The sequence below is a fragment of the Sminthopsis crassicaudata genome, chromosome 1, assembly GCF_048593235.1.
Source record: "Sminthopsis crassicaudata isolate SCR6 chromosome 1, ASM4859323v1, whole genome shotgun sequence".
NCBI lineage: Eukaryota > Metazoa > Chordata > Mammalia > Dasyuromorphia > Dasyuridae > Sminthopsis > Sminthopsis crassicaudata.
Genome location: NC_133617.1, coordinates 666253769 through 666266075, shown reverse-complemented (window position 1 = coordinate 666266075; position 12307 = coordinate 666253769). Strand labels below are relative to the sequence as shown.

Genomic DNA, 12307 nt, shown 5'->3' with positions numbered 1-12307 from the left:
GGATCCAATGACACTAACCTTGATGTTCTATTTCCTGACTCTAGGCTGTTCCTCATACCCAGAACTCTCTCCCTCTTCATCTCTGCATCCTGGCTTTTGAATTCTGCTTTCCTTCAAGTCTCAGCTCAAGTCCCACTTTCTGTGGGAAGCCTTTCCTAGTCCCTCTCAAATCTTCCATTAAAAAAAATCTTGTTGATACATAGTTGTTTGCCTTTTTCCCTCATTAAACTGTGAACAGGGACTACTAGTTTTTGCTTTTCTTTGATAATCAGCATCTAGCCAGTGCCTGGTATAAAGCAGGCACTTAATAAAAGTTGGTTAACTTGATTTAACTTGACCTGGAGGGGTGCCACCCTTTCCCAATCCAAGTGCTAGTACCGGGGCTCCCATCTCTCCCTCCTTCCACATCCCTCTTCCAACCCAGGTGCCCAGAGCAGGATCTCCTCCTGATCCCAACTCTCCCCCACAGCCAGCTGGCTATGCTCACCTTTGACAGTCAGGGTAGCACTGGTGGTCTGGTCCCCACAGTCACAACTGTAGTCACCTGTGTCCTCCAGCTGCAGGTGGCTGATCAGCAGCTCAGCGATACAGCCCTTCTGGCGTACTTGGATCCTCTCATCAGCCTGAATCTCCAGACCACCTTTGCTCCAGATCACTGGGGCTTCAGACTTAGAGAGTTCACACCGAAGGGTCACAGTCTCACCCTCCTCAGCCTGCTGGCTCTTCAGGGGTTTCCGGAACACAACCTTCTGGGCTGCAGGTAGGAGAAGCAGGGTAATCAGTGTATCTCATGCCCTCAGAATAGAAAATTTATTTCACTGACGTTTGGAGTCAGAACCAAAGGCTTTAGCCTAGACCCTATTTACCTTAGGTCAGTTATTTCTAACTGGGTTTGTGTTTCCTTTTCTGTAAAACTGGGCAGAAATGGAGTAGAATTCATAGGATCATAGGAGGGCAAGGAAGACAGCTAGATGGAACAGTGAATAGAGTGCTGGACCTGGAGTCAGAAAGATTTCACTTCCTGAATTAAAAAACTAGCTGTGTGACTCTGGATAAGCCATTTAACTCTCTTGTCTCAGTTTTCTCATCTGTCAAATGAGAGAAAATCACAAACCACTCCTTTGCCAAGAAATCTCTAAATAGGATCACAAAGAGTTGGGCACAACTAAAAAACATGACTAAACAAAAACAGTAGAATTGAAAGGGACCTTAGAGGTCTTCTAACACAACCCTCTCATTTTAAAGATGAGACAAGAAATAAGTAGTAGAGAGAGGAACTGGACTCTCATGCTCTAATTCCAAATCCAGAGTTTTTTACTACCACAATATTCCCTGGCTTTATCTCGACCTAAATAAGCCCATGAATAAATCCATCATTCCCTATTGCTGCCCAAGCTTCCTATTCAGTTATGAGCTCATCCTATGGATACAGATGTATAATTTGGTAATAGTAATAAACAGATTGTTTGAAAAACACTTTCTAGGACTCAAATATGCAAAAATGTTTGTAGCAGCCTTTTTGTAGTGGTAAGGAACTGGAAACTGAATGGATGCCATCCGCTGAAGAATGGCTGAATAAATTATGGTATAAATGTGTTTATGGAATATTATTGTTCTATAAGAAATGACCAGCAGGATGATTTCAGAGAAGCCTGGACAGACTTACATGGACTGATGCTAAGTGAAATGAATAAAACCAAGAGAACAACATGGTACACTGCAACAAGAAAATTACAATGTTCAACTCTGATGGATGTGGCTCTTTTCAACAAGAGGTGATCTAGGCCAATTCCAATAGACTTGTATTGGAGAGAGCCATCTGCATCCAGAGAGAGGACTGTGGGAACTGAATATGGATCACCACCTAATATTTTTACCTTTTTTGTTGTGCTTGCTTTTTTTTCCTTTCTCATTTTTTCCCTTTTTGATCTGACTATCCTTGTGTAGTATGATAAATGTGGAAGTATATATATAGAAGAACTGCACATGTTTAAAAAGTTGTGATCCACACACAGTCCCCACAGTTCTCTCCATGGGAATCGATGGCTCTCTTCATGTCATGGAACTGATCTGAATCATTTCATTGTTGGAAAGAGCCATGTCCATAAGAATTGATCAATGTATAATCTTGTTATTGCTGTGTACAATTTGCATGTATTTCAAAAATAAAAAGCTATTGTGGAAAAAAAACAACACTTTCTTCACAACACCCATCTTAGGTTATGGTATAATTATCTCCTTTCTACAGATGAGAAAAAGAAATGGAGCTTTAAGATTTACTAAAGATTGTAAATCAAATAAGTGATTCAGAATATGAACCCAGGTCTTCTGGCCCAAGTTATATTCTAGCATATTTCTATGTACCCTTCACAATCAGAGTCGCTGTGGTTCTCTCCTTTTCGCACACACAGGTGTAGTCTCCAGCATCATCCATGTCCAGCCTGTGGATCACTAGCTCACACACTGCCCCCTTCTGCCTCAGGCTGTATCTGTCACTGTCTTGAAGCACCTGTGACCCCCTCCTCCACTCTACAGAAGCCGCCTTGTTCAGATGACAGTGTAGTGTGGCTGTGGTCCCTTCTGTAGCCTCTGTGATGTGGAGTTCTTCTGTGAACTTGCTGGGGAGGGCTAGGAAATGTTCAGACAGACGTGGATGATGTGAGTCTCCTCTGAGGTCAGGGTATGAATGGCCAAGAGACACTTTTGAATGAGAAAACACAAAGGGAGTATCTGGGGACCAAGTGGTGGGGATAGCAGGAAATGAGATGCTGACCTAGCTCTTGGGCATTAGGAAGATAGCAAGGTGACAGCACAGAGAGTCATGGAAGGGGACAGCCAGACACAGAATGACATACATGGGATGGGCTATAAAACAACACTAGAGTTGACAAGACATGACATACAGAGAACACAAGTTTTGCAGAGGTAGGAAAGTTCATACATATAAGAGAGGGGATTACTAAAGCTGGACCTGAGGTCTTCTCTTGGGACTACCCTGAGTGGCAAATGTACTGGGATGGGATAAACAGAGGAAATATAGAAGCAGACAACATACACAGAGATCTACATGGGAAAAACAAGAAAAGTGATGGCATGGAGAATATGGACTTATGGAAGCCACAGGATTGGAGACCAAAGTAACAATGGGAAAAAATGAAGCCAGGCTGATTTCCTCCCATATTGTCTTTACCCTTCACAGTCAGAATCGCTGAGGTCTTCTCCTCTCCACACACACAGGTGTAGTCTCCAGCATCCTCCACGTCCAGCCTGCAGATCACCAGCTCACACACGGCTCCATCCTGCCTCAGGCTGTATCTGTCACTGGCTTGGAGCTTCTTTGGCCCCTTCCTCCACTCCACAGGGGCTGCCTTGCTCAGCTCACATCTCAGAGTGGCTTTATCCCCTTCTGTGGCTTCCACAGCCCCCAGAACCTGTAGGAACTGGGCAGGAAGGGCTGGACAGATACACATAAAGAGCATGAGATTCCTCAAAAGATGAGCAGCCAGTGAACAAAGACAACAAAAAGGGAACACAAAAGTAGAGAGGGTGGGTACTGGGCACAGGACTCTGAGATTTGCACGAGGATACTTCCTTCTGAGAACAAACTGTTAGGTTGGTACAGAGCAGATAAAAATCATATTAAAGAAATAGGAAAAATGGTATAAAAGGAGAGAGATCATGGGAATGGATGGATTGGAGTGAGTGACAAGGCTAAAAAAAGGACAGGCAATGATACCACAGATTGATTTTCCAACACAGGGTCTTTACCCTTGACAGTCAAGGTTGCCTTGCTCTTCTCGTCTCCACACACACAGGTGTAGTCTCCAGCATCCTCCACGTCCACCCCGTGGATCACCAGCTCACACACAGTCCCATCCTGTCTTGGGATGTGTCGGTCACTGGCTTGGAGCTTCTCTGGCCCCTTCCTCCACTCCACAGGGGCTGCCTTGCTCAGCTCACAGTGCAGGGTGACCATGGAGCCTTCAATGGCCTCAGTCTTATGTAGACCTTTTGTGAACTTGGCAGGAAGGGCTGAGAAAAGGTCAGACAGAGATGGACAACATGAGACTCAATGGAAGGAGGAGCATGGTACACATGGACTCAGTGGCAAGGAAAACAAATATGGAGAGAATGAGGATGGGAAGACATCTCTTGAGCCAGCTGGCTAAGATAACACATAGTAGCTGGGAGACAGGGTAAAAGGAGACAGCTTTTGATGAAGGAGACATCACAGATGGCATGAATTCAAGGATAAGGAAATTCTGGACAGACAATGAAATGATGGACCAATTTTCTCCCACATCATCTTTACCCTTGACAATCAAGATTGCCTCGGTTTTCTCGACTCCACACACACAGGTGTAGTCTCCAGCATCCTCCACATCCAGCCTATGGATCACCAGCTCACACACAGCTCCATCTTGCTTTAGGCCGTATCTGTCACTGGCTTGGAGCTTCTCTGGCCCCTTCCTCCACTCCACAGGGGCTGTCTTGCTCAGCTCACAGTGTAGGATAATCATGGAGCCTTCAATGGCCTCAGTCTTTTCTAGACCTTTTGTGAACTTGGCAGGCAGGGCTGAGAAAGGGTCAAAGATGGACAACATGAGACTTCCTGGAAGGAAGAAGGTGGCTAGACATGGACTCAGTGGAGGGGAAACAGAAAGCTAGAGAGAATAGGAAATTGGAATGGGTTCTGTCTGAATAGAGCTTTCTCTTGGTCCAGCTGGATAAGATGCCATCAAGGACCGAGGAAAAGGGCAAAGGAAGACAGCAGACATTAAAAATAGACTTCACAGATGGTCTGAATTTAGGATGAGGTAATGGTGAACAGACAACCAACCAATAAGATAATTTTCCCCTATACAATCTTTACCCTTGACAGTTAAGGTTGCCTTGGTCTTTTCGTCTCCACACACACAGGTATAGTCTCCAGCATCCTCCACATCCAGCCTGTGGATCACCAGCTCATGCAAAGTGCCATCTTGCTTCAGGCTGTATCTCTTACTGGCTTGGAGCTTCTCTGGCCCTTTCCTCCACTCCACAGGGGCTGCCTTGCTCAGCTCACAGTGCAGGGTGACCATGGAGCCTTCAATGGCCTCAGTGTTCTGTAGACTTTTTGTGAATTTGGCAGGAAGGGCTGAGAAAGGGTCAGACAGAGATGGACAACATGAGACTCACTGGAAGAAAGAACATGGCTATACATGGATTCAATGATGGAGATAACATAATATGGAGAGAATGAGAAATGGGAAGACATCTCTTGAGCCAGCTGGCTGAGATATCACATAGCAGCTGAGACACAGAGTAAAAGGAGACAGCAGATATAGGAAGGAGACATCACAGATGGCGTGAATATAGGGATAAGGATATTCTGGACAGCCAATGAAATGACGGACCAATTTTTCCCCGCATCATCTTTACCCTTGACAATCAAGTTTGCCTTGGTCTTCTCATCTCCACACACACAGGTGTAGTCTCCAGCATCCTCCACGTCCAGCTTGGGGATCACCAGCTCACACACAGCTCCATCCTGTCTTGGGATGTGTCGGTCACTGGCTTGGAGCTTCTCTGGCCCCTTCCTCCACTCCACAGGGGCTGCCTTGCTCAGCTCACAGTGCAGGGTGACCATGGAGCCTTCAATGGCCTCAGTGTTCTGTAGAACTTTTGTAAACTTGGCAGGAAGAGCTGAGAAAGGGTCAGAGATGGACAACATGAGACTCCCTGAAAGGAAGAGAGTGGCTAGACATGGACTCAGTGGAAGGGAAACAGAAAGCTAGAAAGAATAGGAAATGGGAATGGGTTCTGGATAGAGCTTTCTCTTGGTTCAGCAGGATGAGATGCCATCAAGGACTGAGGAAAAGAGCAAGGGAAGACAGCAGACATCAAAAGTAGACTTTACAGATAGTCTAAATCTAGGACAAGGTAATGGTGAACTGACAACCAACGAATGAGGTGATTTTCCCCTATATAATCTGTACCCTTGACAGTTAAGGTTGCCTTAGTCTTCTCATCTCCACACACACAGCTGTAGTCTCCAGCATCCTCCACATCCAGCTTGGGGATCACCAGCTCACACACAGTCCCATCCTGTTTTGGGATGTGTCGGTCACTGGCTTGGAGCTTCTCTGGCCCCTTCCTCCACTCCACAGGGGCTGCCTTGCTCAGCTCACAGTGCAGGGTGACCATGGAGCCTTCAATGGCCTCAGTCTTCTGTAGACCTTTTGTGAACTTGGCTGGAAGGGCTGAGAAAGGGTCAGACAGAGATGGACAACATGACTCTCATTGGAAGGAAGAAGGTGGCTAGACTTGGACTCAGTGGAGGGAAAACAGAAAGCTAGAGAGAATAGGAAATGGGAATGGGTTCTAGATAGAGCTTTCTCTTGGTCCAGCATGATGAGGTGCCATTGAGAAGTTAGGAACGGGGCAAAGGAAGACAGCAGACATCAAAAGTAGACATTTTAGATATTCTGAATTTAGGACAAGGTAATGGTGAACCGACAGCCAACCAATGAGGTGATTTCCCCCCTTCATGGTCTTTACCCTTGACAGTTAAGGTTGCCTTGGTCTTTTCGTCTCCACACACACAGGTATAGTCTCCAGCGTCCTCCACATCCAGCCTGTGGATCACCAGCTCATGCACTGTGCCATCTTGCTTCAGGCTGTATCTGTCACTGGCTTGGAGTTTCTCTGGCCCCTTCTTCCACTCCACAGAGGCTGCCTTGCTCAGCTCACAGTGCAGGGTGACCATGGAGCCTTCAATGGCCTCAGTCTTATGTAGACCTTTTGTGAACTTGGCAGGAAGAGCTGAGAAAGAGTCAGATATATATGAAATACATGAGATTTCCTGGAGGGGAAAGGATGGCTGGACACTAATACAATGAAGGTGAAAACAGAAAAATGGAGAATATCAAAAATGGAAATGAATTATAGATAAAGCCTTCTTATTCCAGACAGCAGCATGAGGTTTCATAAAAGAGCTGGGAGATAGGCAGAAAGAGAGAAAAGACACAGCACGGGGACATTCTCCATGTCTAGCCTGTGGAACCTCCGCTCACACACAGCTCCGTCCTGCCTCAGCCTGTATTTGTCCCTGTATTGGAGTGGTCTCTTCCTTCACTCCACAGCAGCTGCCTTGCTCAGCTCACAATAGTGTTGTTGGGCCTCCTTCATTAGACTCTATGATCCACAGTCCTTTTATAAACTGGACAAGCAAAGCTGAGAAAGAGGAGATGCACAGAGTCTTCCTCAAGGTTGCTTATCCATGGGGAATTTTAATTTTCTCAGCATTCACTCAATGGAAACCTGGATGGGACTGGATCAGTCAACCAGCTGGAACTCCAATATCACAAGGAGGCCAGATACGGAGGACCAGGGAACATACTGAGCAATCCAATTCGTATTATACAACATTACCTAAGGAAATGCTATCCTTAAAAGGAGATGTGAAAATGTTAACATGGTTAAGGTAAATCAGCCCTAGTGTCAGCCTTTTAGTTAATAGAAATAGGACAAAAACATCAAGAGATAGTATGGAAGAAATAAATGAGATGCCTAGCATTCAAGATACTTTCACAATCAGTACCATTGTGGTCTCCCCTTCTAAGGTCAACTATGTCCACTCTATAGACTGTTAACTCACACAGAGCGTTACCCTATTCCATACTCTCAGAGATAGAAGGTATCTCTGAGACTTACATGAACTGATGCTGAGTGAAATGAATAGAACCAGAAGATCTCTGTATACTTCAATGCTGTATGAGGATGTATTCTGATGGAAGTGGAGATCTTCAACATAAAGAAGATCCAACTCACTTCCAGTTGATCAATGATGGACAGAAACAACTATACCCAGAGAAGGAACACTGGGAAGTGAATGTAAACTGTTAGCACTACTGTCTATCTACCCAGGTTACTTACACCTTCGGAATCCAATTCTTAACGTGCAACAAGAAAATTGGATTTACACACATAAATTGTATCTAGGTTATACTGTAACACATGTAAAATATATGGGATTGCCTGTCATCTAGGGGAGGGAGGGGAAAATTTGGAAAAATGAATACAAGGGATAATGTTATAAAAAAATTACTCATGCAAATGTACTGTCAAAAATTTATAAATATAAAATTAATAAAAAAAATAAAAAATAAGGTATCTCTGAGGCTATCTCATCTGTCTTTGCATCCTCCATAATATCTCTGACAAATGGACATCTTCTTGATGACTTCCAGTGATGGAGAGCTCACACCTGCTAAAGCTTCCTATTCTACTTTCGCACAGTTCTGATTGTTCCCACGTTTTGCTTCACACTGAACTAAAATCTGTCTTTGCAACTTCTCTCACCAATTTTAGCTCTGCCCAAGTGTGATAAAGTTCCTCTTCCACATGGTTTTCAAACACTTGATAACAAAGAACACTTCTCCTTAATGTTTTTTCTAAGCTAAACTTTCCTTTTGTTGTCTAGTCATTTTTCAGTCACATCTGACTATAACATTTTCTGGGGTTTTCAGAGATACAAGAAGGCTTTTTTGTTTCTTGGCCAGATGAGGAAACTGAGATAAACATGATGAAGTGACTTGGCCTAGTATGTGAGGCTAGACTTCAACTCAGGAAGAGAAGTCTAACTGACTCCAGACTGACCCACCATCTACTGCACCACCTATTTACCCCCAAAACACTCCTAAGTTCTATAATTATTCTCCATAATGTGGCTTGGTTCTGTCATCATCCTGATCATTCTGTTCATAGTTCTGCACATGTGTCCTTCCTAAAAATGACTTCTTCATCAGAAGACTCCATATATGACAGAACTTTTTCATATGAATCATAGCACATTCCTGTCTCAACCTAGGCACCGAGGTGGCACAGTAAGTAAAATACCAGGCCTTGAGTCAGGAAGACAAGTTCATGATTTCAAATGTGGCTTTCTTGAATTTATGAACCCAAGGACAAGACTTTATAAAATTGGACTCTCTATAAAATACATTTTAATAGATTTACCCATAATTTTGGCTTGTCAAGAACTAGTTGAACCCTGACTATATCCTAAGGATGTTTTTTAATCCCACCCAGCTTCATTACATCTACAAATATGATTTATATACTGGCTATGGATTTATCTAACTTACTGATTAAAAATTATGGACAGTTAAATGCACTAAGATTCTTATACTTCTTCACTATAGATGTCTCTACATTAACACCAAACCATGATCATAGATTTAATGAATTGCTAAAAATTACCTAGTCCAATGTTAATAAAGAAACTAAGATCCAAAGAGGGACTGACGTCCAACTCCTCTGGTAGTAAGAAGGACCATCAAGATTTGGACTTAGGCTTTTTCATTAACCTGAACTGCCTTCCTATTTTTTACCCAACAAGATCTAAGACCCTTTCATTATCCTAACACCCAGCTCTCATTTTCTCAGCATTGTGGATGTCTTCTCTAGTCTCTAACTTCATTATCCCAAATGTTAGGAGGAAAGGAAAGAACTTTTCAACAATTAGAGCTAGCCCAAAATGGAAGTGGCTGTCTTGGTTAAGGGTTATTAAAAGTCTTCAAACAGAAATTGCATGGCTTCTTATTAAGAATATCATATGAAATGTGGAAATATGTTTAGAAGAATTGCACATGTTCTTGCTTTCTAAGGGAGGGGGGAAGGGAAGGAGAAAATATTTAGAACACAACGTTTTGCAAGAGTGAATGTTGAAAAACTATTTTTGCATGAATTTTAAAAAATAAAAAGCTATTATGAATTTTTAAAAAAGAAAAGAATATCATAGAAGGGATCCTTATTTGAGTGTAAATGGGAGTCAATGGTTTCTGTGACCCTTTCTAATTCTGAGGTTCTGGGGCTCAGTGAGGACAGGATTTTGACTTCTAAACACAGTGCATCCCCTTCTGTGGTTTCCACCAAGGATATTGTGAGGCTCAAATTGGAGACATTGGATGGAAAGTATTTTATACATCTCAAATTGCTGTAGAAATGCCAGGTATCAGTATCATCATCATCTCCTTCTCCTTCTCCTTCTTCTTCTTCTTCTTCTTCTTCTTCATCAATTATTCTATAATCATTAGACCTCCTGTTTGTTGATCATTTCAATTCCCTAAGTCTTCTGCACCACTCCTGATGATCTCAAGTAATGTTTACAGAGAAATATAAGAGCACTTGCTTGTAAATGTTTAACAATCAGGCTCTGTGGGAATGAGGGAAGGATTGAATGCACATGCTTTTAAATTTAATCTGTAATGATAGCACTTTCTTAAATCTAGATAATCCACAAAATAATAAATCAAGCTCTGATTTGTAGCAATCATTAATTTCCGAGATATAAATGCTCGCATTGAAATTTTAACAATCTTTAAGACCACAAAAGCTAGCTCTAACCCACAAACTCATATCTTTTCTCTGACATCAGCTTTTAGGCAGGGCTAACCAATTGTCAGACAGGCATAGAAAACCCAGGATTCTCCAGAATCAAGGAAGATAGGACTGTGACAAGCCATGGACCTAACTGGACAGGACAACAAAAGAAGAGGGAATAGGAGAACTGGGACCATGCCATTGATCTCATGAGTGAGCCCACTGAAATCACAGAAAAGTTTGGAAAAAGGTATAAGGAACATGGAAATAGTGTGAGATAAAGACAGACCACAATATGGGTTTGACATATTATATAACAAGGAATTGTAGGACAGAAAAAAAAAGCAGAGAGGTGATTTTCCCACACATGGTCTTTACCCTTCACAGTCAAGGTCATCTTAGTCTCTTCCTCTCCACACACACAGGTGTAGTCTCCAGCATCCTCCACATCCAGCCTGTGGATCACCAGCTCACACACAGCTCCATCTTGCTTTAGGCCGTATCTCTCACTGGCTTGGAGCTTCTCTGGCCCCTTCCTCCACTCCATAGGAGCTGCCTTGCTCAGCTCACAGTGCAGGGTGACCATGGAGCCTTCAATGGCCTCAGTTTCCTGTAGACTTTTTGTGAACTTGGCAGGGCAAGCTGAGAAAGGGTCAGATAGAGATGGACAACATGAGACTCACTGGAAAGAAGAGGGTGGGCACACATGGATTCATTGGAGGAGAAAACAGAAATATGGAGACAATGAGAAATGAGAATGAGTTGTAGAAGACATGTCTTGAGCCAGCTGGCTGAACTATGACATAGCAGCTGGGAGAGAGAGTAAAAGAAGGTAGAAGACATAGGAAGGAGACATCACAGATGGTTTGAATTCAGAGACAAGGAAATTCTTGCTCAGAGAAGCAAATGATGAACCAATTTCCCCCCACATTATCTTTACCCTTGACATCTAAGATGGCCATGGTCTTCTCCTCTCCACACACACAGCTGTAGTCTCCAGCATCCTCCACGTCCAGCCTGTGGATCACCAGCTCACACACAGCTCCATCTTGCTTTAGGCCGTATCTGTCACTGGCTTGGAGCTTCTCAGGCCCCTTCCTCCACTCCACAGGGGCTGCCTTGCTCAGCTCACAGTGCAGGGCGACCATGGAGCCTTCAATGGCCTCAGTGTTCTGTAGGCTTTTTGTGAACTTGGCTGGAAGGGCTGAGAAAGGGTCAGACAGAGATGGACAACATGAGACTCAATGGAAGGAAGAGCATGGTACACATGGACTCAGTGGCAAGGAAAACATCAATATGGAGGAAATAATAAATGGGAATAAATTATAGATGGGGTTTTTTATTGGTCCAGTAGGATAAGGTACCACAGAGGAGCTAGGAGCAGGGCAAAGGAAGATAGCACACATCAAAAGTAGACTTCATGGATGGTCTGAAATCAGGACAAGGAAATGCTGGACAGATAACGAAACGATGATGAACCAATTTTCCCCACATCATCTTTACCCTTGACAGTTAAGGTTGCTTTGGTCTTCTCGTCTCCACACACACAGGTGTAGTCTCCAGTATCATCCAGGTTAAGACTGCAGATCACTAGCTCACACACAGGTCCTTCTTGCCTCAGGCTGTATTGGTCACTGGCTTGGAGCTTCTCTGACCCTTTCCTCCACTCCACAGGGGCTACTTTATTCAACTCACAGTGTAGGGTGACCATGGACCCTTCTGTGGCCTCAATGCTCTGGAGAACTTCCACAAACCTGGCAGGCAGGGCTGAGAAAGGGTCAAACACACATAGAAAATATGAAACTCTCTGGAGGTTAGAGGGTGATTAGATGTGGACTCAATGGATGAAAAGACACAATGAAGGAGAGAATAGGAAATGGGAATGAGTTACAGATGGAGCCTTCCTTTAGTCTGTGAGGAATCACAAAGCAACTATGACACA

The 12307-nt window shown here is 43.6% G+C and overlaps 1 protein-coding gene across 1 annotated transcript in view; it reads right to left on the bottom strand.

Annotated features, from left to right (window-relative positions):
- Positions 1 to 12307, bottom strand: part of OBSCN (obscurin, cytoskeletal calmodulin and titin-interacting RhoGEF) — a 318398-nt gene that overhangs the window by 158074 nt on the left and 148017 nt on the right. Inside the window, 12 exon segments of the mRNA XM_074282618.1 lie at positions 488 to 754; positions 2365 to 2628; positions 3191 to 3454; positions 3769 to 4032; positions 4313 to 4576; positions 4874 to 5137; positions 5422 to 5685; positions 5979 to 6242; positions 6541 to 6804; positions 10744 to 11007; positions 11306 to 11569; positions 11869 to 12132. Of these exon segments, the coding sequence (XP_074138719.1) occupies positions 488 to 754; positions 2365 to 2628; positions 3191 to 3454; positions 3769 to 4032; positions 4313 to 4576; positions 4874 to 5137; positions 5422 to 5685; positions 5979 to 6242; positions 6541 to 6804; positions 10744 to 11007; positions 11306 to 11569; positions 11869 to 12132 (3171 nt within the window).